General features: G+C 39.8%; 1 protein-coding gene across 1 annotated transcript; it reads left to right on the top strand.

The window, feature by feature from the left end:
• The first annotated feature begins 15,827 nt into the window (after nucleotides 1–15,827).
• On the top strand, nucleotides 15,828–17,147 carry LOC110940611 (60S ribosomal protein L28-2). The gene is made up of 3 exons (XM_022182163.2): nucleotides 15,828–15,975; nucleotides 16,133–16,296; nucleotides 16,618–17,147. Exons 1-3 carry the CDS (start codon nucleotides 15,828–15,830, stop codon nucleotides 16,756–16,758), a joined length of 453 nt encoding a protein of 150 aa, XP_022037855.2. The 3' UTR covers nucleotides 16,759–17,147.
• The last annotated feature ends 9,141 nt before the right edge of the window (nucleotides 17,148–26,288 follow it).

Raw genomic sequence — 26,288 nt, 5'->3', positions numbered from 1 at the left:
GTCACCCTACCCTTGCCCAACAAGTATATCAGTGTATCAAAATCACGTAGTCTGAAGTGGTCTTTAAAAGTCTCCACAATCCCGGCTTATCATTAGTGTCTTTACCCAAATGTAATGCAATCCGCAAAATCCAGAAATCAATTATATTGGTGACTGAGGTGGAGGAGGAAAGAAAAGTAAACTGTTAACTTGCGTGAACCCCTCCTCGAGCTTGTATATACGTCGAAGTAATTAACCGATCTGCCGCTCGACAGTAAAGAAATGAGCCTCAATAACCAAGAAGGTGTAATAGCAGCAGGTGAGTGTGCCAAAGGAGACAGTGATGAATGTGGAGGATCAAAGTATACTGGCAATAGAGAGGGTGGAGGACGTGGTGTCAGCTCAAGCTCCAACGTTCTGCGACTCATATCCTCAAACTGTAGCTGTGTGGTCTCCATAGTGTGAGGGATGGTAAGGGTCTAAAATTAGCATACTGTATTATAGGGACCATCGAAATGGCTCGTCCAGCGCTGTAGGGTTGAAAGTAGCAACGGTGCGGCCTGTGAGGTCATAGAAAATGTTGCAGCAGCAATAGGGATCGTTATGCGGGTGCCGTCCTGGAGTACCTTTCGGTGGTGTGGGTAAGTCCTAAGAGGAAGCGATAGGCATGCTGATGCAATAGACGTCGGTCTCCATAGGAGAGAAGGAGCAATCATCATCGGTTGCGAGTGCAAAAACAAACGTCTCAACCAATAAGGGGATCGTCAGGTGCCCGTACTTGGTCAGATATAAGGGGTGCAACGTCTGGTAAACCAAAAGGAAACAGGGTCATGATCAATCAAGGGTGCAGGACCAGCAGGTGCAACATCAAGCTGTCCCACAAAGGTGTAGAGGCTAGCTCAGGGGCAGTCCCTGGGTCGCGTAACGGTGTGGCGCCTCGAGCAAGTGATAGAGCAGCAGTCATAACGGCGTCGTCGTCTGTGTCAGTAATAGATGGTTGTAATTCGGCCATCTATAAGGCTGTAAATGTCACAGACTCAAAGGAGTCTGAAATCGAATATACGCTAGAATCAGAGGGTGGCCTGTTAACAGGGGCCTTAAGAAGTGAAATTAGTAACCATGTTCTCATCTAATCTTCCATCGTCCTGGGCGTCAACAGGAGGATCATCAACAAGCAGATTAATGTCGCCATTAAACAATTCATCAATTAGACGGATCCTCGGGAAAATAACCACGAGAGGTACGGCGTCGAGGATTCGGAGCCATGATGTGCTCGCCATCGAAGTGTCTAAATGATTAGATGGTCGTGGACTGCAGCAAGAATGACAGAAAGATTCTCGTCGAAGAAGCCATCAGCAAGGGTAATTCATCGCCAAAGTCTGGCAGTGCGGACGGTTGGAAGTCGTCTTCATCCTTGGTCAGCATGTCAGGATCACTCTCAGTGTCTGACGTAAATATCTCTGGCGCAAGTGCAGTCTCATCATTTGTGGTGGTGGCCATAGGGTCATCAATGCTTGACAACCCGCTTTTTGATCAAGGAGACATGTGTATCGGTACATGGTAGTCATAGTATGTATTTCCATAGTAATTACTATCAGTTAGCGTACGCAAACAGTTTCCACATATGCACGTTTATCAATAATCAGCAATTAAGCATGTATGTGATAACAATGTAAGCAAGTAATCATCCTAGTCTTCCCTAGACTATCCCACCCAGTCTCTTAGACTGAACACCTTAGTCTCTAAGTCCAACTCACTGGTCTCTAAGACCAACTCCCTGGTCTCTAAGACCAACTTCCCCAGTCTCTAGGACTAAATCCCTGGTCTCTAAGACCAAACCTCCCAGTCTCTAGGACTAAATCCCTGGTCTCTAAGACCAAACCTCCCAGTCTCTAAGACTAAATTTTTCCCCAGCCTCTAAGACTGAACCTCCCCAGCCTCTAAGGCTGAACCTCCCTCAATCTCTAAGATTGAATCCCTCAGTCTCTAAGACTGAACCTCCCTCAGCCTCTAAGGCTGAATTATAAACATTTATTTTGGAATGTGTATTTGTGCCTTTTGTTTGTAAAAAAGTTTGTTCCCTGGATCTGGGCGTTTTGTGTATGCAATGAAAAACATGTTTGTAAAAGCATTTTCGTGAGAGCCCTATTGATCGTAGTCTAGACTCGAGAATGAATCCTAGTTCGCTACGATCGAGGCTCTGATACCAAGCTGTCACACCCTGACTTTTGCGGAAGCGTGATTGTTGGTGTGACTTCTTAATACCATTGCATACAATCATAACAACACTATATGATAAAACCAGTAGATGTACATCCATTAATTTAAGTTTAAAAGTAGTACAACATAATTGTCTGAAATGACGAGACCAAATTCAAGTTACAAACCATAACATGTTTTAAGGAGTTCAAAAAGACTCAACAAAAGATTTTAAAGCAACCCCGAGTTTAGGACCACGTATCTCGTCCAGGATTAAGATACGCCTCCTAAGCCCTAATGACTTGGATGACATCTTTATTCACAACGCAGCTTAAAAACTCCAACGCCCGCCAGATCCATTTACTAATTCCCTGAAATACATGTAGTTTAAAAAAATCAACAAGTTGAGCGAGTTCATGTGTAAGTGAGTATGTATAAACCTTTGTAAAAATGTCTGTATGTATGAAAATCCCTGGTATGTAGCAATAAGGAAAAACCATCATTGGGTTGCAAAGCCAATGATAAGTGTGAAGTGATGCAGGAAGACTCAACCCTAGCGGATTTGTGCGTCGGGCACTTAGTCAACTCATGGTCCACTCAGCGGACTCAGGAGTGGGGCTCGCTACACCCAAATAGATCTATCACTAATGTCCCTCGGTCCTACAACGAGGATTAATGGCCTTAAGTGTCCTGCCCACCACTCACATGTTCGCGTAATAAAAACCCTCCTTAAGCTAACCATACCGTGTAAATAAATGTCTGTAAATGTCTGTAAATGACTGTAACATGTATTTCACCCCCGAGGTGTAAAACTGAAAACAGTTAAAAAGAAAAGGGGGACATGAACTCACAGTATTGCGTCTTCGGTACTCGTAACCCAATTCTCCTCAGCAAACACGACTACCTACAATGGTCTAACGTCTATTAGACGAACAGGTCGTGCCTTGTCTTAGTATTTATGTCTTTGGGTTACGTTTCTTATATTATTTCGTGTGATAATTATTTGTCAAAATAATTAGTATTTCAACTTAATCATATGTCATGTTGGAATATTTGTTTGTTCCATATTCAGTATCAATACTTCTAAAGTATCTTATATACGCGTTTCCTTCCCAAGGATGGGATGCCGGAAATATATATTTAACCATATTCATGTATGAAACCAACCTCCGATAATTCGTATTTTGTGATAAATATTATGACGAGTTTTATCCTTGAAAAAAAAAAACTTAGTCGAAAATATACTAGTAAGCTCTTGTCTAGAAAATATTTACTAAGTGTTAGGATTTTCGGAAAATTTTGCCATAGTCTCCTTTGTAAATAGGGGTGTCCATGCTTAAATAGCATATCATTTTCTTTTACATATATTCAATAGTTCATTTTTCAATAACCAAACCGACATATCGACAAACGAAACGTTACATACTTTATTTCAGCTTCATTACTCAAAACCGGACTGTTTTCGAGGATTTTTATAAAATAGTTAACCTTTTCTAAAAATTACCAAATTTTTACAGAATGTCACATATGTTCAAAATTTTATTGTGTAAAAATATCAAAGTCCAGTTCGTTACCCATATTTTATAGAAAATCATTTTCTCGACTGCAATCAGATTTGTTACTTTCTGATTGCAGTTTACGGAAATATTCACTAAAAATTAACCGTAAGTCCGTTTGACGAAATTCTAGTTGGAGGGTCGTCCTGGCAATGGTGTCTATCTACTGTAAAAATTTCATGAGTTGATTTTACTCAGGTTTTATGTTATGACTCCGAAAATAACACACTTTTTCTGCAGTAAAAATGCAGCTTGAGCTGCTGTCCAAAAACAGTCTTTTAAAAATAGTAAACGACCTCGAAAAATTACGATTCCAGTGCCATTTGCTCGGTTATTCCAAAATGCATATTTTAGGCTTCAGAAAATCAGTTTTTCGATTTAAAACGATCCAGTTACAGCCTGTTGAAGTCGGCTGAAAATGTGAATCAGCATGTTTATTTATTGTTTTAATCCATTCAATGTTCTTGTAAATAGCATTATACTACACATCAAACTACAAAACAAGATGATCAAAGGTTTAACAAGGACTTACTACTAGCTTAAAGCTAGGGATGAATCTAAGTGAAGATGATGGTGAGAAAAGATGATGATAAGATTAGAACAAAGCTTCCTTGAAGTTCCTTCAAGTTGCAACCTCCATGGATTCTTTGAAGCTTTGTATGGGCCTTGTTAGTGGAGAAGATGAAGATGTGAAAATGATGGTGATGGTGGCTGCTATAATCAGCCAAGAGGGAGAGAGAGAGTGAAGGAAAATGGTGGAGTGACTTGTTGGTGAAGATGGAATGATGAGGTAAATCACTAGCCCAACCTATATGCCATCATGATGATTTCTTGGCAAGATCACCTCCCAATCAAAATCAAGGGGAATATTTAGTAGGGGATTTGAAATAATTGAGGGTGGGTCCCCCCATGTGAGCCGAGAATTAGTGGGGGGGGTTAATTGTAAATTTTCATAGTTAGTGGGTAATTAATTGGAAGGTTAAGGGTATTTTCTAGAATAGTGGGTGTATGCCATGTTTCTCTAGTGTGTGGGGATTTTTGTGACCATAATTAATTTAAAATGATAAAATAATATTTCTAACAATATTTTCATGTCTCGGGTAATGTCTGGTTGTTCGGTTTCGCATCGTTCCGGTAAAGCGTTTAATTGTCCCGTAAAGCGTCTTTTGTGCATCTTTTTGTAACGAAATTAATTCCAACACTTAGGAAAGTGTCCAGGACCATTTAGTCTATACTCTGTATAATATGAGTGTGTTAAAAGCTGAATTGTTACTAAAAATGCGGAATTCTGTAATTAATTTGCGTTTTAGGCACTTTCCGGCACTCAAACTATCACCTAGTGACATAGTCTTATGGTCCTCGCTTCCCTACACTCCATACTGGTGTAGTGTTTTATCCCTGGCCCATACTGGCCTAAAAATAGTATCTGTCTAAGTGCTGGCATTGTCAGCATGTATCTGAGTTATTCGCTCACTGTACTAACTGTGCTTTGTGCATCAGGTTTGTCACTAAGAGTCTGTATGAAATAATTGAAGTGACTGTATGTAAAGAATGCACATGTATGTATATAACATAAATCAGTAAGCAGTTTAAAGTGTCAGATGTAATCAAGCACAGTCATTAAGCTCATAATTAAAATTAATTAATTGTACGGATGCATGCAAAATTGACGGTTGTCACAGTTCAAACACTAGAAAGATGCCGATTCCTGATCCACGATATAGACTTGGGATCTCCGGCATAGTCCTGAGACTATCATGGAAAGCATACTTCCATCCAAGTCTTCTCAGACTTGATGGCTTTTAGCTCATGAGCCGTAGGGTTGTATGTCGCCTTTTTAGTTGCATAAAAATCTTTTACCCCCTAAGCTCTTCCACTCAACATTTTCCCAAATATCTTTTTAACATTCCCGTTGAATGTTTTCTCGACATCAAATTCATCTTTTTCTTTATAAAACTGATTAGAAATCTCAGTTTTTCCAACTTTCTTTTTCAATTCTTCAAACTTCAATGATGGAAACTCCTCATCATTCACTGAAATCTTCTTTTCAATCTGTGGCTCTTCTGGCTTTGTGGAACCAGATTCATCGCCGACATTCACTTCTCCATTCTTCGCAACCCACACCTGGTTGTCTTTTCCTTTCTTTTTGTAAAAATTCTTTTCTGAACACTCGCCAACCTCAAATTTTGAATTTTCAAAAATTTTAAGTCTATTGTTTGGTGTGTCAACATCAACAACTTTCTCTTTCAACTTCTGAGAAACTCCCTGTTTTAATTTGTCACTATTCGAACAATTCCATGCAATGTGACCAGCTTCATTGCATCTATAACAGGTTCTAGTCTCTCTTAGATAACATATATCAGCTCCATTCTTCTTTCTCTCAGCAAGAAACTCTTTATTAGACTGTCTCCAGAACGGTTTCTGCTGTTCCTCCTCAGCACTTCCACCTGACACAAATTCAGATTTTGTTTTAGAATTTTTCATATTTTTATCATTTTCTGGTGGAACAAAACCAAGACCTTTCTTTTTGTAGCTACGATTCTGGTTAGGTTTCTTTTGAAAAACAGACCCAGAATTGTTGCCCTTTTTCTTATTTAAACGTTGCTGAACTCTAGATATATATTTTTTAGATTTTTCAAAACTTTTCAAAACTTTTAATTCTGGAATATTAACTTCGATAAGTTTGAAAGTTTTGTTTATTAGTTCCGTTTTAATACTCATTATTGGGAACTCTTTATTGTAATATAATTTGTCCGAACCATTCAAAGTATACACAACTTCGAATGTTTCATCATTCAAATCTGCCTTTGACAATAAAAATTCTTTACTATAAGACCGTTTATCCGACGAATTTTGACTGTTGACTGACGACTTTGACTTTCCAGACCCATATTTCGACTCAGACTCCTCATCAGTATCCAACACCTGATCGACCACCTTTTTGATTAGTACAGACTCATGATCAGTATCGGACGAGGTATACGTGACATCTATGTTATCTGGTAAAACGTCAGTTGTGTCGATTTTAAGCTTTATATTGACTGCTTTTTCCAATTGCTCCTCATTTGGTCTCCTAGGTGAATAACCATCCCAAATCGGAGGCGGAAATTTGTTGTAACTAACAGTCGATTTCTTACCACAGTCTTTCTTCTCTTTCAGCTTCTCATCTTTGAAAGCTTCCATACCTCCAACAGTTGGGTAAATACGATCAATGAGATAATCAGAACTAGAATAACTCTGCAATAAGCGTCTAATTCTCTCATTCTCTATCTTTTCCGTCTCCAACTCTTGCTTCCACTTAGCACTCTCTTCGATGTAAAAATTTATTGCTTTTTGTTTTGTCAATAAAACTGCATTCAACATCGTCAATGCTTGCTCTCTTTCTGAGTTTGTCTTTTGAAGACCAGTACTGTTTTGTTCAGAACATCATATGATTCTTTCACATAGTTGAGATTGAACAGTAACTGCTCCTTCTTTTTCTCATACTCAGCTACGATGTCGTCTTTAGCTGCACAATTCTTGCAAGCTTCCAAGCACTTCTCACACGGCTTGATGACTTCAACAATCTTCTCAACTTCGATTGTTTTAACAAATTCTACCACCTTTTCTTCTTCTATCACAGCTTTAGTAATCTTCTCAGCAACATTCTCAGAGTTTTGAATATCACCTTCAGATTCAGCTTGTTGTTCTTTAGCAGCTCGTTTCTCCTTCAGTTTCTCCATTCTTTCTGCAAAATAGAAATGAAAACTTTCAGGAGATAGATGAGTTTTTGCAATATTTATATGTTTTTCTTCCTCATCATCACTGCTGCTGTGATCTGGTGATTGATCAAATTTTACAGACTTATCAGAATCACCATCAGATACATCAGAATCAGGCGGTGTTTTATCAAAAGCAACTTCTTTTTCTTGAACATTTTCATTTTGTACACTATTATCAGAACTCTGTAAATCTTCATCTGAACCTTCTGAAACTTCCCCAGAATTTTCTGAAAGTTCAACAGTACTGTCTGAACTTTCATCAGATGACACAGACTTTTCATCTTCGCTTTTCACATTCTCTCCAATTGATTTCATCCAAGTAGCAAACAAATCTGGCTCTCGGACAATTTTGGCAATGAAGGCTTTGAACCCTCCCTTTTCATCCACAAACATATCCCAACTGAAACCTTCTGGTAGTTTCTCATCATCTTGATCAATAATGTGTGCTGCTGTAGCTTCAGATGATATGTAATTACTCCAGCTGAAATCTACCAAACATGCTCTTTTCGGATCTTCAATCTTTCTCCCGTGAGCTGTCTGTAGTTCTTGGGATTGACCAACTTGCTGATAGATAGCTTTGCGATAGTAATCATCTTTCCCGAATGGATTCTGTGCTCCGCTAGCTTCTCTTCCTTTACACTCCCGCTTGAAATGGCCTTTCTCCCTGCATCGAAAACAAGTAACTTTAGATTTATCAAAACCTAAAGTCGATACATGAGCATCAAGAAAGTCATTTCTCCCGGTAATAGTTTTGAATTTCTCAGCTCGTCGAAGAACACTTGCGAGACACCATTTAATGTCCATGAGTTCCATTTCCTCAGCGTCTATTTGATCGTAATCCTCTTTGGTGAGCATAGGATTTCCGATCCGACCAGCAACAAGACCTTCATAGGATAACAGAACTGAACCCAGAAGTGCCATGTGATCTTTAGAAGTGTCTTCAGAGAAGCTTTGACCTTCTGGAAGGTTAAGAGCTATGTTGCATTGAATCACGTATCCGTTTCCAGTTTTTGTACTCTGAGACTGAAAACTTGTGTTAGTCTCTTTCGGATTCACACTCGGAAACGATGAAAACCCGCTGCTACTCTTGTTCGACCCCTGGTCAGCTTTTTCAGATGAATCACCAGCACTGAACGCAGTTTGAATCTTCGGACTTCTTTCAGACTCAGTGACTGGAACACTACCCCGGTAATACATCTTCACATCCTGTTGACCACTCGGACTATTCATCCTTGCGATCTTCTGCTGCTCAAGATCCTGACTCTCAATTTTCTCAATGAATTGTGAAATTGTCAGCCCGTCATATATACCAGTATTCTTTAAAATCATCAAATACGTTCCCCACTCTTTCTGAGGTAGCGCGTCAGCCAATTTATCCACCCATTCCTCACGACCTTTTTCAACTCCCAACATAGACAACGATCGCACCAAGTGACAGTATCTCTCGATTAGCTTTTTAGTATCCTCTCTCGGTAAGCTGCTAAACAAATCGAACTCTTTCTTTGATAGTGCTTTCTTGCTCTTGATCATGTTTTCGCTTCCCTCGAACTTGACTTTTAATGCATCCCAAATCGACTTAGCAGTTTTATCGTGCTGTAACAGGATGAATATATCTTCCTTAATCGCCTGTTGCAACAAACTGATCATCATTTTCTCAGCTCTATACATTGCTCGTTCTTGATCAGTAAACTCGGATATCTCTTTAAGAACTTGCAAATCTGTTCGAGGCAAAGAGTACTTCTTCAATATACACTCCCACGATCTGAGATGATTGGCCTGAACCCAGTTTTCAAACCGATCCTTCCACCCATAATACTCCTCAATACTCATCAATCTAGGGGGCTTTTGAGTCGTTCCCGTCTCATTTTCTAAATTCATTGCTTGAGCAATTGCGGCTGGAGTAGTCGATGTAGCAAAAGCGTTGTAAAACTCGGAATCCATATTAACTCGGCACGTTTTTCAAAGCAAGTGACAGAAAAGCAATCTAACAGATAAGCGAACTAGATGTTCACAAGGGCGAACCGTACTTTGGAGCGAACCTAATTTGGACACAAAAGCGAACCGACCATGTACTTTGGAGCGGACCCAAAAGACTTCCTTGGAGCGAACCAGTGTTGACAGATAAGCGGACCTGGAGTGACTCTGGAGCGGACCGAGATGATCAAATAAGCGGACCTGATATTGTCCTTTGGAGCGAACCAACAACACCAATTTGGAGCGAACCAGGTGAAACTTGTACACTCGAGCGAACCAGACTACTAATTTTGAGTGAACCAGACTTAAATGTGTAAAAATAAGCGAACCAGACAGTGATCTATAAGCGGATCATGATGACGTCAGTTCGAGCGGACCACATAACGAACATGATTTGTCCCACTAAAACTTCGAATTTTGACACGAAACTTTCCAGGGTTTGTCGTTATACTGATGTGCACAATCCTTGAAATTTTGAGACGATTCCGACCGTTAAAACTATCCGAACGAAGAAAAGAAGGTGTAGAAGTGAGAAAAATCGATGAAATCCGGCTATAATCTGCAGAAAACCTCCTCCCAAGCTCTGATACCACTTGTAGGATCGTTTGCTGACCCGAACGAGTCGTTCAGAGGTTGTCTCTTGCGTTTCAGATGCGGAATAATAAGAAATGCAAGTAGATATAGCTTGTTCTTCCTCCTAACTGCTTGTTTTATTGATTTGAAACATTTTACAGCTCAATCTTCACACCGGCAGAGCTTCGGCGTGGAATTCGACAACTACTCTTATGAGGATCGCTCAAACTACCCTATATATAGGCAGTTAGGTCCGCTTATGTGTCACATGACCATAAGAGCGGACCTGACAAGTCCACATAAGCGGACCGGCATGCACCTATGAGCGAACCAATATCCTAAAGACCATATAAGCGGACCTAGCATATAAAACCTATACAGACTCTTGTTTTCTCGTATTACGTGCCCTATGCTATACAATACGATGTAAGACCTGATCCTAGACACCTAGACGTAATCAACAGATGTAGTGCACCAACAAAGGACTTTACCTGGAACTTCATGTGATAATCGGTTGTTAGATGACATTACCATGGAATGTCAAACATTGCGTATTTGCCATAAATGAAATAGGGGGGATGCGAAGACGTGTGACTTCGGTTGCAGCGCCAAACATTGTGAGTCTCTTCAGACTAAGCAAGTATTGACTGCTGGGAAATCTTGTTTTAACATACCTTAGCGTGACTCGTGTCATTTGCATTATCGCGTGGCAAATTGCCGCATTTCGATCCGTAGTTCTGTCATTGACGGAGTTAACGTCGTTGTTGTCATCCCCAATCATGCTTTCCAAAGGCCTTGCCTCGAAAGTCGTGTGTTTTGTACTTCGACGTCCGCTGACGTACAGATTAAGTTTCATGTATAGTTGCGCATTAGCGTTTCGTTCTACGTAGAATGTGATGTGCCCCGACATCCGTTAACGTATAATTTGAGTTTTCATGTATTCGTGTGCACTGGCGTTTTATTCCGCGTAGGTTACCTGCTCGGGTAAGTAAGATAGCATAGACGACAAAATATAATGGCATTTGCGCGAGTTGTTAGTCAAGGTTTCTAACTGAGGACCTTTAATGAGTTTCAACATAAGCTTTCCCAAGGTCATAAATGCATGTTATTAAAACCCTCAAGGTTTTTGCTTACTATATGTCTTCGTTTCGTGTATCGTGTATCAAACGCATCTCTTGTGCATGTTTAAAATCAAAATAGTTGACTCATTGTTCTTGGCAACGGTTGGAACCCATATTCGAGTCTTAGGCGTTCTGTATGTGTTCAATTCTTGATATCTAAGTCCCTAGAGGATTGTGAGGTTAAAGCCTAGGTATCTCTACAGAAACCTAATTCGCTGAAACCTATGGCTCTGATACCAATCTGTCACACCCCGAAAATATCAGAGCTGGCGTGACTGGACCGGTATCTTCATTGCACAGCGGAAGCAAATAAGCTAAGACTTCTAGAAAGTGAATGCCACTAAGTACTCGAATTCCCATGGGTTCTCCTATTCCAACCGTTCCATAGTGCGAAAATGCAACCTGAGAAAGAACATGCGAAAAAGTCAACATAATGTTGAGCGAGTTCATAGTTTGTTTTGAAAAGATTTAAAATAAATCTTTTTGATGACCGGTTTTAAAGTAATGTCGAGAGAATGTAATAAAACCATTTTCTTTGGCATGTCATTTGAAAATCTTGTGTTTGTATAAATTATATAATCGTCAATGTCCGTGTACGACAAGGACAACATGCCCGCATGAGCCTATAACCCACCCTGTGCTAGCAAGTGCCTCGCCAAACCGTTTACTCAAGACGGTAGACTAGCAGGCGATTATAGTTCCAAATAGTAGCGAGGACTTCACTGTACAGTTTTAGAGACCTTATGGCCCTTAGTGAGTAATGGACCATCCAGCCCTAGTGACATTGAGCCTTTGCCCACATCCTTGGGCCTTTGCCCTAGTGAACTATCCAGTCCTAGTGACATTGGGCCTTTGCCCTAGTGGACTATCCAGTCCTAGTGATATTGGACCTTTGCCCTAGTGAACTATCCAGTCCTAGTGACATTGGGTCTTTGCCCACGTCATTAAAACTCATGCATGTTTCGAAAACCTTGTATTGTTGTAAAAACCGGTAAGTTCAGCATGAAATTTTTCGTAAACCATTTGAGTTCGTTGAAATCCTGTTGCGAAATGGTTTAGAAATATATATAGTTTTCGTTCATCGAAATATTGAGTACTTTTGCGAAACTTGCATGTCTTTCCACCCTCGAAAACATTTATAAAAATGTAAAACAGTAAAAAGTGGGGGTTATGAACTCACCTTGATATTCCTGTGCAAAGCTAGCTACATGTGTTTCCTTGATGTCATTCCAAGAATGTGAACTCGCTAGCGTGCATCTATAGTAATCCTAACAGGGAATAACTTATCAGTTTCTACATAAGACAACGTAGATAAACTACGTGTCCGAGCTCTACCGAGTCGTTAATAAGACGACTCTACGAAGGTGTTAATACTTTGATTTGAAATAACCGGACTATGGTTATTTGATCCCATTTATGGTCGGGATAACGCTAGGTCTCGGAAACAACTTAGTTTCCGAGTGGTTTAGAAAATATATACATTTATGTATATAATCATATATATATATATATATATATATATATGTGTGTGTGTGTGTGTGTGTGTGTGTGTGTATGAAGCCGTGTTAGTCGTCGCGAATAGAAGGCGTAGATGAAATAGTATGTATTCAAAATATCGTATATAATACGGTAACATACTGTTATAGTTTTCGTAGGATGGAAATAAATAAATAGATCTACATATATAAATATATTCGAAACTTGATGTTTGAAACGAATATAAATAAATATATTCACTTTGTAAGAATTCGGATTCTAGGCGATGGAAAGAAATATAAATAATCATATTCACATTATATAATTTCCAAATATTAAATGTTTGAAAAGTGAATCCCGAATTCCGCCGTTCGAAATAAATATAGACGATTATATTTATTTTATAAAGTATCACGAAGTAACGACGTTGAAATAAATATAATAATTATATTTATTTTATAAAATTGTTCGGAAATGTTGATGTTCGGAATACATATATACATTATAGTTATTTGTAAAAGCGTTCGGAAGTATTGATATTCGAAGTAAATATATACATTATATTTATTTTAAATGAGTATCGGGTTTCGTTAGCTTATAACGTTGTCAACATAAAGATATCTTTATATTTTATCTTAGAGGAAAACTCCAGTTATTCATAAATGTCGTTTTTAGAATGTAGGTACATTTCGTATTACGAGTTTTTAGGAAAAACGGACAGAGTTTCCTCTGTTTTTGGAATAACCCCGACAACCCAAGTTGTCGTTATCTTATCAAAAACTCAACAATTGTCAATCAAACATTATATGTATGTGCGCCAAAAATTAAACGTATATAATCACTAAATAAATGATGGTTCGAACTCGGTTCGCGTATTGCTAACAATCTAAAAATAACGTACTAATAATTCGTCACGTTTAAACTTTACCAAGCCTTACTTTGACTGATTTTGACCTCAGTTGACCGTCTATTGACCCGAGTTGACTCAAGTGTTGACCGAGTCAACCGCGTTTGACCCGAAACGCAGCTGAGTTAACTCGAACCCGACTGAGTCACGAAACCAGAACAAATCCAACTTGAACCAAATTCCGAGCCGATCTACTCCAAACCCAAACCGAAATCTGAATCGAACTTTTTGTTGACCAAAACCAACCGAACTACTGCTGACTTCTTGACCCGAATTGACCCGGGTTACATCGCGCTTTAGCCGAAACCCGAGCCCGAAATCTGAACTACGTGACCCTGTGTTGACCCGTGGTTGACCCGAGACTTGAATCAAGTCTGGGAACCTCAAATCTGACCCGATTTACTGCAAACCCGAACCAAAATTTCACTAAATATCGAACCGTGAACCGAGAGAAACCAAGCATCACTACTGTCGTTATTACAGTCGCTCACCACCACCACTTCAGCCGTTAAACCCGTCTTCAACATCAACAACAGCAACATTTCCGTCGTCAGCAGTTCGTGAAGTTTGTCGGAGATGAAATAGGGACCACCGATGTCGTTTCGTCGCCCGTTCTCTCTCTATTTCCGATGTCTTTTTCTGTCTCCGTTCCAACGCCGTGCGCCACCACCCGAGAGTAGTGGCCGACCGTTAAATCGGTAAAAACGACGGTCGTCCGCCGTATCAACACCGGATCCGCCGGTGTCCGGGCTTGCAGGACGAGACAGAGGCAGGTGCGGGGTGCGGCTGCGTTGTGTTTGGGTGCCGGAAAACGGCAACAAGCCAGTGGTCGATCGGAGCTTTCTCCGGTTACCGGAGATTAAGAGAGATAAAGATGGGTGACTGGTTGTGGGTCTGTGATCGAAGAAGAAGAGGGAGCAGAGGAGGGAGTTCTGTTGTGGTGTGCGTGTGTATGTGAAATGAGATGGAACTAGGGTTACTCTTCTCTTAAATACATAGGTTTAGTTTAGTAAGTTTGGGCCCAAGGCCCGTTAGCGTGTTTTGAGCGGCCCATACACATTCTTGAAGCCCGTTTTTCGAACCCGATTATCGTAAAACATCATAAAAAATATAATGATAAGTCGAAATTCCCATAAACTACGTCAAAAATCGATATTCGATGCGCATTTTTATCGGTTACGTTAAAGCGCGTAAACTGTGTCGTTCGTCATTTTGTGTCCGTTTTGCGATCCGTTTTCAACTACGGATAATAAAATTTAAAAACAAAGTTAAATAATCTCAAAACTTTGGTTTTGTAGGTAATACGCGTGTCTGGGGTCTCCGTTTCGTTGTCGGTGCATTCTTACTATTGTGTTTTTCGTTCGCGTTTGCGTTTTGTGGCGTTTGAAAGCGTGTTATTTCCACAAAATCACATTCACATGTATAAGTTATACGTAAAAACTTTGTACTTGTCGGCGTTGTCAGTATTTCGTGCGGTATCAGTTAGTTATCGCTTATCGTTCAGCAGAATTCCCAAAATCACCATACGTGCGCTGTAATGTCGATTAGGCGCTCCTAGACACTCCAAGGGCCCAATTAAGTTAATCTACGTCTTAGACACTATTTATTATCGCTTTAATCACATGTTAATCACGTAATTAAAGGTCGTTAATTACAGGTTGTCACACAAATGAAGTCAAATGTGATCAAACTTGGACATCAGACGTAAATCTCGAAGAAACGGAACATAATCCCAGATTGTCTAAAGAAGCGCTTTTATCATGTGTGATCCACATTGTAGACTGGTTGGCTTGAATGGTTTTAATAATACTTGAAAATGGAAATAATCGTGTCAAGATCTTTATCAATCATATCATCAACCAACTGCTCGAAATCCCTTTCGTTTCTCAGGTTCGCATTCGACACAACACAACAAAAAATAAATTCAAAAAAACAGCAACCTGATACGCATCGTATAGGCCTATACGATGCGTATCAGGCCCGCCGCTAGACATAACCTGCACATGTCAATCTGCCATGTTTTTTTACTTTAATTCAATACGCATCGTATAAGCCTATACGATACGTATTGAATTGAAAAAGTGTATAGATAGACAGGGGGTGTGCCATTAGAAAACCCAACAACAAAACCCGAGTGAATATCAACAGCCTAGGGTAGGGTAGGGTTTCTGTAAACAAACGAGTACATCACTTTCAACAACTCTCACAGCGGTGGGCAATCTTCGACGAACTGTTTGCATTCTGTATATTAACTCTGATTTGCTGCAGTGAAGGAGGAGCAATGGCGACTGTACCGTGGCAGCGGATATGGGAAATCGTGAAGAAGAACAGCTCCTTTCTCGTCAAGGAGTTCGGTAATGGAACTCAGAGTGTTCAGTTCAGCAAAGAACCTAATAATCTCTACAATGTTAACTCCTACAAACATTCTGGTAACCTCTCTGATTTTGAATTCGTATATGAAGTGACGTTAGAATTGAGCTGGTTTTAAGGATTTTGATTCTTCTGTCTGCGTAAATTGAATACTTGCAGGATTTTGAAAAGGTTGATACAGTGTTATTAGGTTATATAAAAATTGAATACTTGCAGGACTAGCCAACAAGAAGACGGTGACCATCCAGCCTGCTGGTAAGGACCAATCTGTTATGCTTGCAACGACTAAGACCAACAAACAGGGAAAGCCTGCAAGTTTGCTTCACAAAAGCATTTTGAAAAAAGAGTTTTACCGTATGGTAAAGGCGGTTTCAAACCAGGTAATTATTATTCGAGGATCACCCTTACCTCATGGATGAAAACCATGTGATTTTTCAGTTATTAGTATATAGGTTTTCTAAGCACAGCAACAATAGATTGGATTGAATAAGAGTGTTTGTTCTATAGAGGAAGAATGGAAATAGCAGTAAATATGTTATATATGTATATACAAGGGCGCGCTCAAACTAAGGTGGCCCATTGGCACAGGCAATGCCTTTAGGAACACTAAGGTTTGAAGGTCTTGGGTTAAAATCCAACAAATGACAGGATTAAAGAAATTCACCTTCTAAAAAAACCAACTATGGTATATTGTTTTACAGGTGGCAGATAACTATTACAAGCCAGATTTGAAGAAGGCTGCTCTTGCAAGGTTGAGTGCTGTAAACAGGAGCCTTAAGGTTTCAAAGTCAGGTGTGAAGAAGAAGAATAGACAGGCTTCCAAGATCAGAGGTAGGAAATGAAACCAGGTTCATCAGCTGGTTTGATATTTTTATCATTATGTTTTCTGATTGCCCTATTTGTTTGTTATCGTTTGGTTCTGCATGGGTTATGTACAACTCTTTTCGTTAGAAATTTTTTTCCGTATACAATTCTTATTCGTCTTTGGCAAGGAGATATGGGATGAATATCTTAGGTGGTTTCGGTTTACAGTTAGAATCACTATTGTATAGGCTCGATAATAGACCGGAATGAGTTTCATTCCTGGCCGCTTAAAAGACAAAACCTATGAGCCAAACACACATATAAGATGCAATACCTGTTTTTTGATATTTTATTCCCAAACATTCATAGTAGAAACATTCGTTTTCCTGATCCACCAGATACGCACTTATGATTACTCCAGTGGCTTGTTAATGTAATCCAACGCGATCAAGATTTTTGTTCAACTACAATCCTTAATATTCCTTAAGACACAAGTATAGAACACCAGAATAGCATTAGTCAATAATTATTCAATATTTTGTCTACTTTTGGCCAGTGTTTTACCATCAGAAATGTGCTTAGAACACCTGTTTTGTGCTTGAGTAGCGTTCCTTAATCTGTTTGCTTTTATCTAATCAGGTTCCTACAAGAGTAAAAATGTAAAGTTATATTTTAGGATTTAAATCCCTAATCAGAGAAGGTTATCAACAAAACCCGACACATATTTAGGTGATGTGACATGACATGACATGACGCATAAAGTAGTATATAAGTTGAATAGTTGAGTGGCATTCTAGTACCTATCCCTAATATATGCTAATAACCTAGTTTAAATAAGAATTGAGTTAGCAGTAAATATACACTCTATTTTGGTAATGGCCTCATGAGTTAGCATTAAATATACACTTTAGTTAGCTTTTCCTTTTAACTTGTTTACTGGTTTTTAAGTCAAGGATGGTGAAAATTGGCAACTTTAGAAAACGATTTACCTCGGGTACAATCTCTGAGAACCCAAACTTGATAAGAAGGAGAACATGTTCAACAATGAGGATGGCTGCCAGACCAGGAGATATATTCCAATTCCCCTCCCTATCGTATAAACATACTAGAAGTACGCAGTTGGACACAACTATCAAAAACTGAAAAGAAATCAACACACTGTATTAAGGAATGGAATAACAAAAGAATGGAATGAAGTTCTTAAAGTATTTTATCTCAGTTTATATTTATCTTATACATAAATCTAGATATTTGGTTACATAATTTAATAAACAATTTGACAAACATGGAAAAAGATTATGAAACCTCAAATAATAAAACATTTCTTGTTTAGTTTGAAATAAATCATGCATTAAACATCCTTATGGAGATTAATGTTATTATAACATTTTGAAGAAGAAACTCGGATTCAAAGCAATGAGGAATCAGTCCGATGTTCAACTAAACCCCCCTTCCGGAACGACCCCGATGCATTATCCAAGGAAGTGGCAGAGACTATCAGGATTGGAGCGGCACTTGGGATCAATCTGGATGATTATGAAGATCTGGTCCGTGAAGCAATTGAAGAGGAAGGTCTCATCAGTGACTATGAACTTTCTCTCTAAATTGCAGGGTTATCCGCAGAAAGGATATGAGGAACTATAAAAATCCAGAAAAAATAGCGAGCGAGATAATAGTCGATTGGGATAATTGGTGTAGGCTTCTTTATTGTTCCAAGACTAATTCCTTATCCGTTTATAATATTAATCCCAGGTATTTTTCTATCTGTTCCAATTTACCGCTGGATAATTTTTGGTGTTTGAATAATTTCTTTATTCGTCGCATTTAAGAAAGGATTATTAACAACCGTTTTTTCATTCCGTTGGAACGATCCATTCCATTCCCCGTAACAAACACTGCTTAATGGTGAGTACAAATAAAAAGAATTGGGATAGTTTTAAATACCTGCGCACACTTTCTTATAAACATAAGTCCTTTCTTATTACTATAAATTACCGGACTCCTCAAAATTTAACGAAAAGGTAACCCTTTTTTGCGTGCAATCCTTAAACTTCATAAAATGTTCAGGAGTTTATTATGTGCGAAATAGCCATCAGCGTAAGTACATAAATTTTTCATATTACAATCAAAGAGCCCATCTTCAAGTTCTTCACCAACACTTGCAGAATATTTCGGCTTCAAATACTCTTTCACGACCCTAGAATTGAAATTTGATTTTCCAGTTCCCATCGTTGTCTCTAGTTTTCTCTTGTTACTTCACAAAAAAACGAGTCAGCAATAACAAACATTATGGTGGTCAAAATTAAACACCAAAGTCAAAGAGACTTACCAAACAGCTTTATATTTTCTTTAGCTGAATTTGATGCAAGGTAGAAAGATTCCAGTTACAATTTCCAGCACCTGGTAGACAATTTTAGATCAAATACATGTAATTCTAACAAATCATAGAAGCCTAATTTGGAAACATATATAGAGAACTTAGACTACCTCTGATATGATTAGACGTTGGATGATTACATGACGAAGAGTCGTGAAATTGCGATGCATAAGATGTTGGATGATTATTAAGAGCAGCCAGCCTTGTTCTTTGACTTTAAATGGATAGGGTTTTATCTCAAACTGCGGAAATAAACTTTTTTAGCTAAAAGGGAAGGGATAAAAATGATGAGAGCCACCCAAAGTGGTATTTTGAATGCATACATCCTGTATTGTTACATTCCATTAAGATTATTGTTGTGTTAATATATTTTTATACTAATTACTGCATTTTTGTAAAAATGGACAAAAGGTGTTATGTGTTTCAATTCAACCCACTCCAAACCAAGTTGTTAAAAACCACTTATCTTACCACCTCTAGAACTTAGATATCAATTTTTGTTACATCCCACCCATCTTAACACCTCCAAAACTTATATATTAACTTTCTTAATCCGAGACAACCATCATGAATGTCGACGAGGGCCCCTGATTGGGCTCCTCGTCTGGGCTCCCAATGCAAAGGAACATAAAGCCCATTAAGCTTTACATAAGAGCTGGGCCTCGAGGGAAGGGATATCATGAGATAGTCTGAAAGATCATCACTTCAAGCCAATTGTTCCGGTCATATGAGCTACAGACTGAACTTGTCAATGGCATTTAATGCCTGAATAGGGGAGAGAGAAAGGTTTTCGGTGATGGTACGAGCAAGGTACAACTCGCATTAAATGTAAGGATCCTCTCGTATCTCCACAGGGAACACAAGGCTGAAGAAAACGTAGATCTTCTCTGAATTATAGAAGGCCGTTAGATCTCTATGGGAAGTGCACCACCTGATAAGCATAAGGCTTTACATATAAGCATAGCGGACTGAAAAGTTTTCCAAAGGCGCGATGTGAAACGACCATCGCGGTCAGAGATGATGTCAATGGGTATACCATGACGACATATGATTTCATCCGTGTAGATTCGAGCAAGTTTCTCCACTTTGAAATCTTCACGAGTAGGAAGAAAGTGAGTTGATTTGGTCAAACGGTCGATGATTACCCATATGCTATCGTGACTAGAAGGTGTACGAGGGAGTTTGGTTATTAAGTCCATAGCAATTCTAGCCCATTTCCAAATAGGAATTTTGGGTTGTTCGAGAAGACCTGAAGGACGCTGATGCTCGGCCTTAACCTTCGAGCATGTGAGACATTTTGAGACGTAAGTGGCGATGTCCTTTTTCATGCCAGGCCACCAATAAGACGTACGCAAGTCATGGTACATCTTATCAGCACCAGGATGAATAGAGTATCGGGATTTGTGAGCCTCATTCATGATGAGCTCACGAAGATTGTCGCTGTCTGGTAACCAGATGCGATCGAGATAGTATTGAAGTCCATCAGACTTTGTCACTAGTTGGTTTATAGAAGCACCTCGTATTTCGACGATTAGACTACCTTCGTTGGCTGACGAGTATTGAGCTTCACGAATACAAGCATGAAGGTCACTAGAAGCTTGAAAACAACGAATACTACTAACATGAGTCTTACGACTAAGAGCATCGGCCACGACATTTGCTTTACCAGGATGATAGCAAATCTCGCAGTCGTAGTCGTTAAGCAACTCCACCCAACGTCGCTGACGCATGTTTAGTTACTTTTGGTTAAAGATGTGCTGTAGGCTCTTATGGTCAGTGAAAACCACGCACTTAGTACTATATAGGTAGTGTCGCCAAATCTTTAACGCAAAAACAACTGCGCCAAGCTCTAGATCGTGGGTAGTGTAGTTTTTCTCATGTATCTTGAGCTGTCGGGAGGCATAAGTGATGACCTTGTCTCGCTGCATGAGAACACAACCAAGACCACGGTTCGAGGCATCACAATATACCACGAAATCATCATTCCCATCGGGGAGAGCAAGTACAGGAGCGTTACAAAGTAGATTCTTAAGAGTTTGAAAAGATTCCTCTTGCTCAGGACCCCAAGCAAAAGGTTTCTGTTTTTGAGTCAACGAAGTGAGAGGAACAACGATTTTTGAAAAGTTTGAGATGAATCGACGGTAATAACCCGCCAATCCTAAGAAGGAATGAACCTCAGATGCAGATTTAGGCATGATCTAATTCTTCACTGCTTCGATCTTGGAAGGGTCAACATGGATTCCTTGTTTGCTAACGACGTGCTCGAGGAATTGTACTTCTTTTATCCAAAATTCGCACTTAGAAAACTTTGCGTATAGGCTTTCACCACGTAGGAGTTCTAGTATAAGGCGTAAGTGACGTTCATGATCAGCTTAGGTTTTAGAATAAATAAAAATATCATCAATAAAAACAATTACAAAACGATCCAAGTAAGGTTTGCAAACACGATTCATTAGATCCATGAACATAGCGGGTGCGTTAGTCAAGCCAAAAGGCATAACCATGAACTCGTAGTGTCCATAGCGGGTTCGAAAGCTGGTCTTAGGGATATCTTCTTGGAGAACACGTAGCTGATGATAACCAGATCGAAGGTCGATCTTAGAGAAGCAAGTTGCGCCTTGTAGTTGGTCAAAGAGATCATCGATGCGAGGGAGAGGATAACGCTTTTTGACAGTGAGTTTGTTAAGCTCACGGTAGTCGATGCACTTGCGAAACGAACCATCCTTTTTGACGAAAAGCACAGGAGCACCCCAAGATGAGGTACTTGGACGTATGAAACCTTTGTCGAGGAGCTCTTGGAGTTGACTAGATAACTCTTGCATCTCAGAGGATGCAAGTCGGTAAGGAGCCTTGGCAACAGGAGTCGGACCAGGTACGAGATCGATACGAAAATCAATAGATTGAGATGGAGGAGGACCAGGAAGATCTTCAGGAAAGACGTCAGGGAAACCACACATTACTGGAACATCACTTACGCTCTTTCCCTTGCCCTTTTCTTCCACAACGTGGGCTAAAAAGGCAAAGTACTGTTTGCGTAAGCATTTATTCGCTTGAGTGCATGACATCAATTTCAGTCCTCTAAAAAGTCGGTCTCCATAGACGCGCAATGTATCACCAGACGGGAGAGGTAAACGAACGTACTTCTCGTAGCAAGCAATTTCAGCATGGTTTTTACGTAGCCAATCCATGCCTACTATGACATCGAAACTACCCAGTTGCATGGGTATAAGGTCGATAGTGAAGATGTGCTCGTTAAGAGTAAGGAGACAATCACGAAGAATAAAATCGACTAAGATAAACTTACCATCGGCAATCTCGACTGAGAACGACTTAGGTAGTTTAGAGCGTGCACAATCTAACAAAGATTCGAATTCAACGGAAACAAAGCTTTTGTCCGCACTAGTATCAAATAGTATCGAAGCGTAAAGATTATTAACAAGGAACGTACCATTAACGACGTCATTGTCGTTCTGAGCTTGCTTGGCGTTGATGTTGAATGTTCGTCCTTGTGGGGCTTGCTGCGGCGGTTACTCTTGATTTAGTTGAGGGCATTGAGGACGGAGATGAGTGGTATCACCACACTTGTAGCAGGCTCGTGTGTTGTTTGCTGGTTTGGGGTTCTGGGCAGCTTGCTGAACTTGGTTGGTTTGGCGGCAGTAAGGGGCTGTGTGACCATAACGGTTGCATGAAGTGCAATGGCGGCAGGTTGAGTTTGCAGGGTGATGATAGTGACAAGTATCGCACTTAGGATGAACCCCAGTGTATGGCTTCTTGGTGTTCTCAGGGGAAGCAGGGTTTGGATTTGCAGAAGGTACAATATCATTGCAACCAGGGTTTTGAGACTTCCGTTTCTTACCCTTGCTACCACTTGATTGCTGGGTGATCTGGTTGGCTGGTTTCGAGGAGGCAGGTGTGGCAAACTGTTTATCACGAACACGGTTGTTGTTCAGACTTGTTGCTAGTCGGTAAACTTCTTCGATGGAGTCCAGCTGTGCTACTTCAATGGCGTCACGCATGCCAAAGGGTAACCCATGAATGTACTTCATGATCATGCGTTTAGGAGTGGACACCAAATGTGGCACGATCATGTTGCTTGAAACGGGTGGTATAGGCCAGATTGTCATCACCAATTTGTTTAAGATGCCAAAACTCGTCTTCGAGCTTTTACTGCTCATAAGGAGGACAGAATTCACGCATCATCAGTTCTCTAACCTTGGCCCATGGTAAAGCATAAGCTTCTTCGTTGGAGCGGATGTTTCTCTCATTGTCCACCATTCCAATGCTCTGCCTTGGAAAACACCAGTAACACTCCTAGTCTTGAGATGTTCAGGGCACTCACTGTTGATGAAAGTAACTTCAATGCTATCGAACCATTCCAACATTGCAGTCACCCCATCGTTGCCCGTGAAGGGCTTAGGGTTGCAGGTGATGAAGTGTTTGTAGTTGAAGCTCACAAGCTTGGGTTGGACCACTTTCGAATCAACAGAGGAGGGGGGAGTGCTGGAACCCTGAATTTCAGTGATGATCTTGGGAGCGATACGTGCGATCTGATCGGCCATGAAGGACATCATCTTCTTCTGAGAGTTAGCCTTAGACTTCTTGTGAGGGTTGGAAAGTCGACTTGATGACATCTAAGATTCAAAGCAAGGATTGGATGAGACTTGATCATAATGTCTTTGTTAAATTGGTTTGTATCACAGGATGTATCACATAGCACATAAAGGTTTCAAATTATTTCATATAGCACATATGTTTCACATAGCATAACAAGTTTTCACATTGTATCACCTAGAATAACAAAAGCATCATAAATTTAATTTGTTCATGAGAGATTATTATTATTATTATTTTAGATTGCAAGAAACGTGTGAATTGTGTAACAGTTTTGAAATAAACGAAGTCACAAGTACAAAATCACATATAAATAGAGATAGCATAAAAGAGAGGCTCATAAAATATTGGATTATTTTGGGTAGAGAAACGTCGACTATTCCAAGGTGTTCGAGAGTCCTTTCGGGTTAAGGAAACGTGCTTTGGCCTAATAGACAAATACTCTCATCGAGAACGACTAACGATATTTGTCCTTCCAGTTACTACACGTCCTTAATCGATTGGAGAAATCGAAACCTTGGCGAGATTGAAAATCAAGGAGTGGGACTAGTTATCAAGATGCGAGTTTCACCTCTAACTTGGTAACATCGTACCCTAGGGTGGTTGTACTTATCAAAAGGTAAGACCACTAGAATATGAGAGGAAATTTCCTTCAAGGTTTGGATATCAGTCCTAACTTGAGGGTGTGCAAAATACAAGTATAGCGGAGTGAAAGTCATCACCAAGTGCGGGAATCACCTTTATTTTGATGAGTCATTTCGCTTGTGTTATAAGAGTATCTTCAAAGCCTTCAAGTGTGTATTGTGTTAGCCTTAGGAAAGGCAAAATAGTTTTCAACCTTAGGAAATGTTGTCTTCGTACGAAGCTACTGAGTTCGTACGAAGGGGCATAATGTGGGTTCGTTCGAAGGTAGGTTAAAGCAGGTTCGAATGAGAGAATCACAAGTGGTTCGTACGAAGCCCCTAAGTGGGTTCATACGAAGGGTCTGATTGGGTACTTAAACTATAGACTAGGTTGAACATGGCAATTCTACCTAATTCCCTATAGTTTTGGCTCTGATACCAATCTGTCACACCCCAACCGATGGCGGAAACATCGGGGCGGGACGAACAAATCGCTCAAAGCATCATAACACTAAACGTGACAATAAATTTAAGTCAACTTTCATAACCCAAAATGTCAAACAGATCCAAACATAGTCAAAACATTGTATTAAACATAATCAAAATTCTATTTATTCCTAAGATGAGTTTCTACGTTCATCCTAGCTTGTTTTCTTGCTTCCCTTCGACTATCAACCTGCAACATGTATTAAAATAACATCAACAAAATGTTGGCGAGTATACAAGTTTAATACATAGCATAAAAAGTTTCAATGCTCATATCCAACATGAATAACATGATACTGGTTACTAACAAGCTAAGCTAATGTAAACTATATGTCAAACCCAAGTTTCCAACGCAAAGTGCCTTTCCTACATCGTCGCAACGAAGAGGATGTTAAAGTATCAAACTTAACAATACCCCAAGACTCTAGGGCGGTGCGTTAATCCTATAGCGCTATAATTGTCAAGGTAGGCTAGCAAAGTTAATGAGCATATAGATACAACGTACACATAGCATATAGACTAATAAGCATCACATGTTTTCATGATCAAACGTGGATACAGTGTGATTATAAATAAGTTTCAAGTATCACGTGTTTTATATAGAATACATGTTGCACCCATAGTGTTTAAAACGAAAATGGGATTGAGTATACTCACAGTGTGTGTTTGTCAAGTAAACACAGACGGATATTGATTGAAGGGAGTGCCGGATCAGCCTGCGTACAGAAACAGAAGCGTAAGTCCTCCAAAGTGCTGAAACGGTAGGAAATCGAAGTGTCGGAGTGGGACACAGTAGCTTCGTACGAAGTTGTTCCTTCGTACGAAGGTGGGTCTTCGCACAGGTGTAGCTTCCGTAGTCCAAAATCGAGTGTCTTCGTGTATGTCTTCGGAAAATCGAGTGTCCATCCCTCCAACCTTAAGCTACTGATTAAACTTCGAGTCGGAGAGGTCTTTGTTCAAGTCACGGGTGAGAGTTAGGCTGGTATGTGCAAAGTCAGTGCCTTCGTACGAAGGCGTGCCTTCGTACGAAGCCTGGCTTCGCACAGAACAGTCCAGCTCGCATTCGTGGTTGTTCTCGACGTTTGGAGCTGTGTTTTTGCCTGAATCGGATGTGTTTTCGAGTCCAATTCGAGACGGTTTTGACACTACCTCGTTCCACTATTCAGTAAACGAAATACACGTCGTTTTAGGCCCGTTTTAGTGTGAAAATCAAGTTTAAAATAATTTTTAAAAGGTTTTAACTTAGATAACACTTGGTGAGTGTGAAATCCACATATTTCTAAGTTGGGAAGCCGAAGCTAGGCCCAATACACTTGGTTAAGTGTAGATCGGTTGCAAATGAAGAAGATTTGATGAAAAAGATGAAGGGTTTGATGAAAACAGAGAAGTTAAGATGAAAAAGATAGAGTTTAAGTGAAAAAGATGAAGTTTTAGGTAAACCTTAAAGTTTGGATGAAATCGTAGTGGAAAA

This window comes from Helianthus annuus, chromosome 5 (assembly GCF_002127325.2).
Source record: "Helianthus annuus cultivar XRQ/B chromosome 5, HanXRQr2.0-SUNRISE, whole genome shotgun sequence".
In the NCBI taxonomy this organism is placed as follows: Eukaryota; Viridiplantae; Streptophyta; class Magnoliopsida; order Asterales; family Asteraceae; genus Helianthus; species Helianthus annuus.
The sequence above is the reverse complement of the archived record's forward strand: the minus strand, read 5'-3'. Positions and strand labels throughout refer to the sequence as shown.

Bases quoted from the DNA above. Each gene is read 5' to 3' on its own strand.
- LOC110940611 (XM_022182163.2), top strand. From the start codon at position 15,828: ATGGCGACTGTACCGTGGCAGCGGATATGGGAAATCGTGAAGAAGAAC. The intron at 15,976-16,132 runs GTAACCTCTCTG...GAATACTTGCAG, and splicing joins TAACTCCTACAAACATTCTG to GACTAGCCAACAAGAAGACG. The intron at 16,297-16,617 runs GTAATTATTATT...ATTGTTTTACAG, and splicing joins TAAAGGCGGTTTCAAACCAG to GTGGCAGATAACTATTACAA.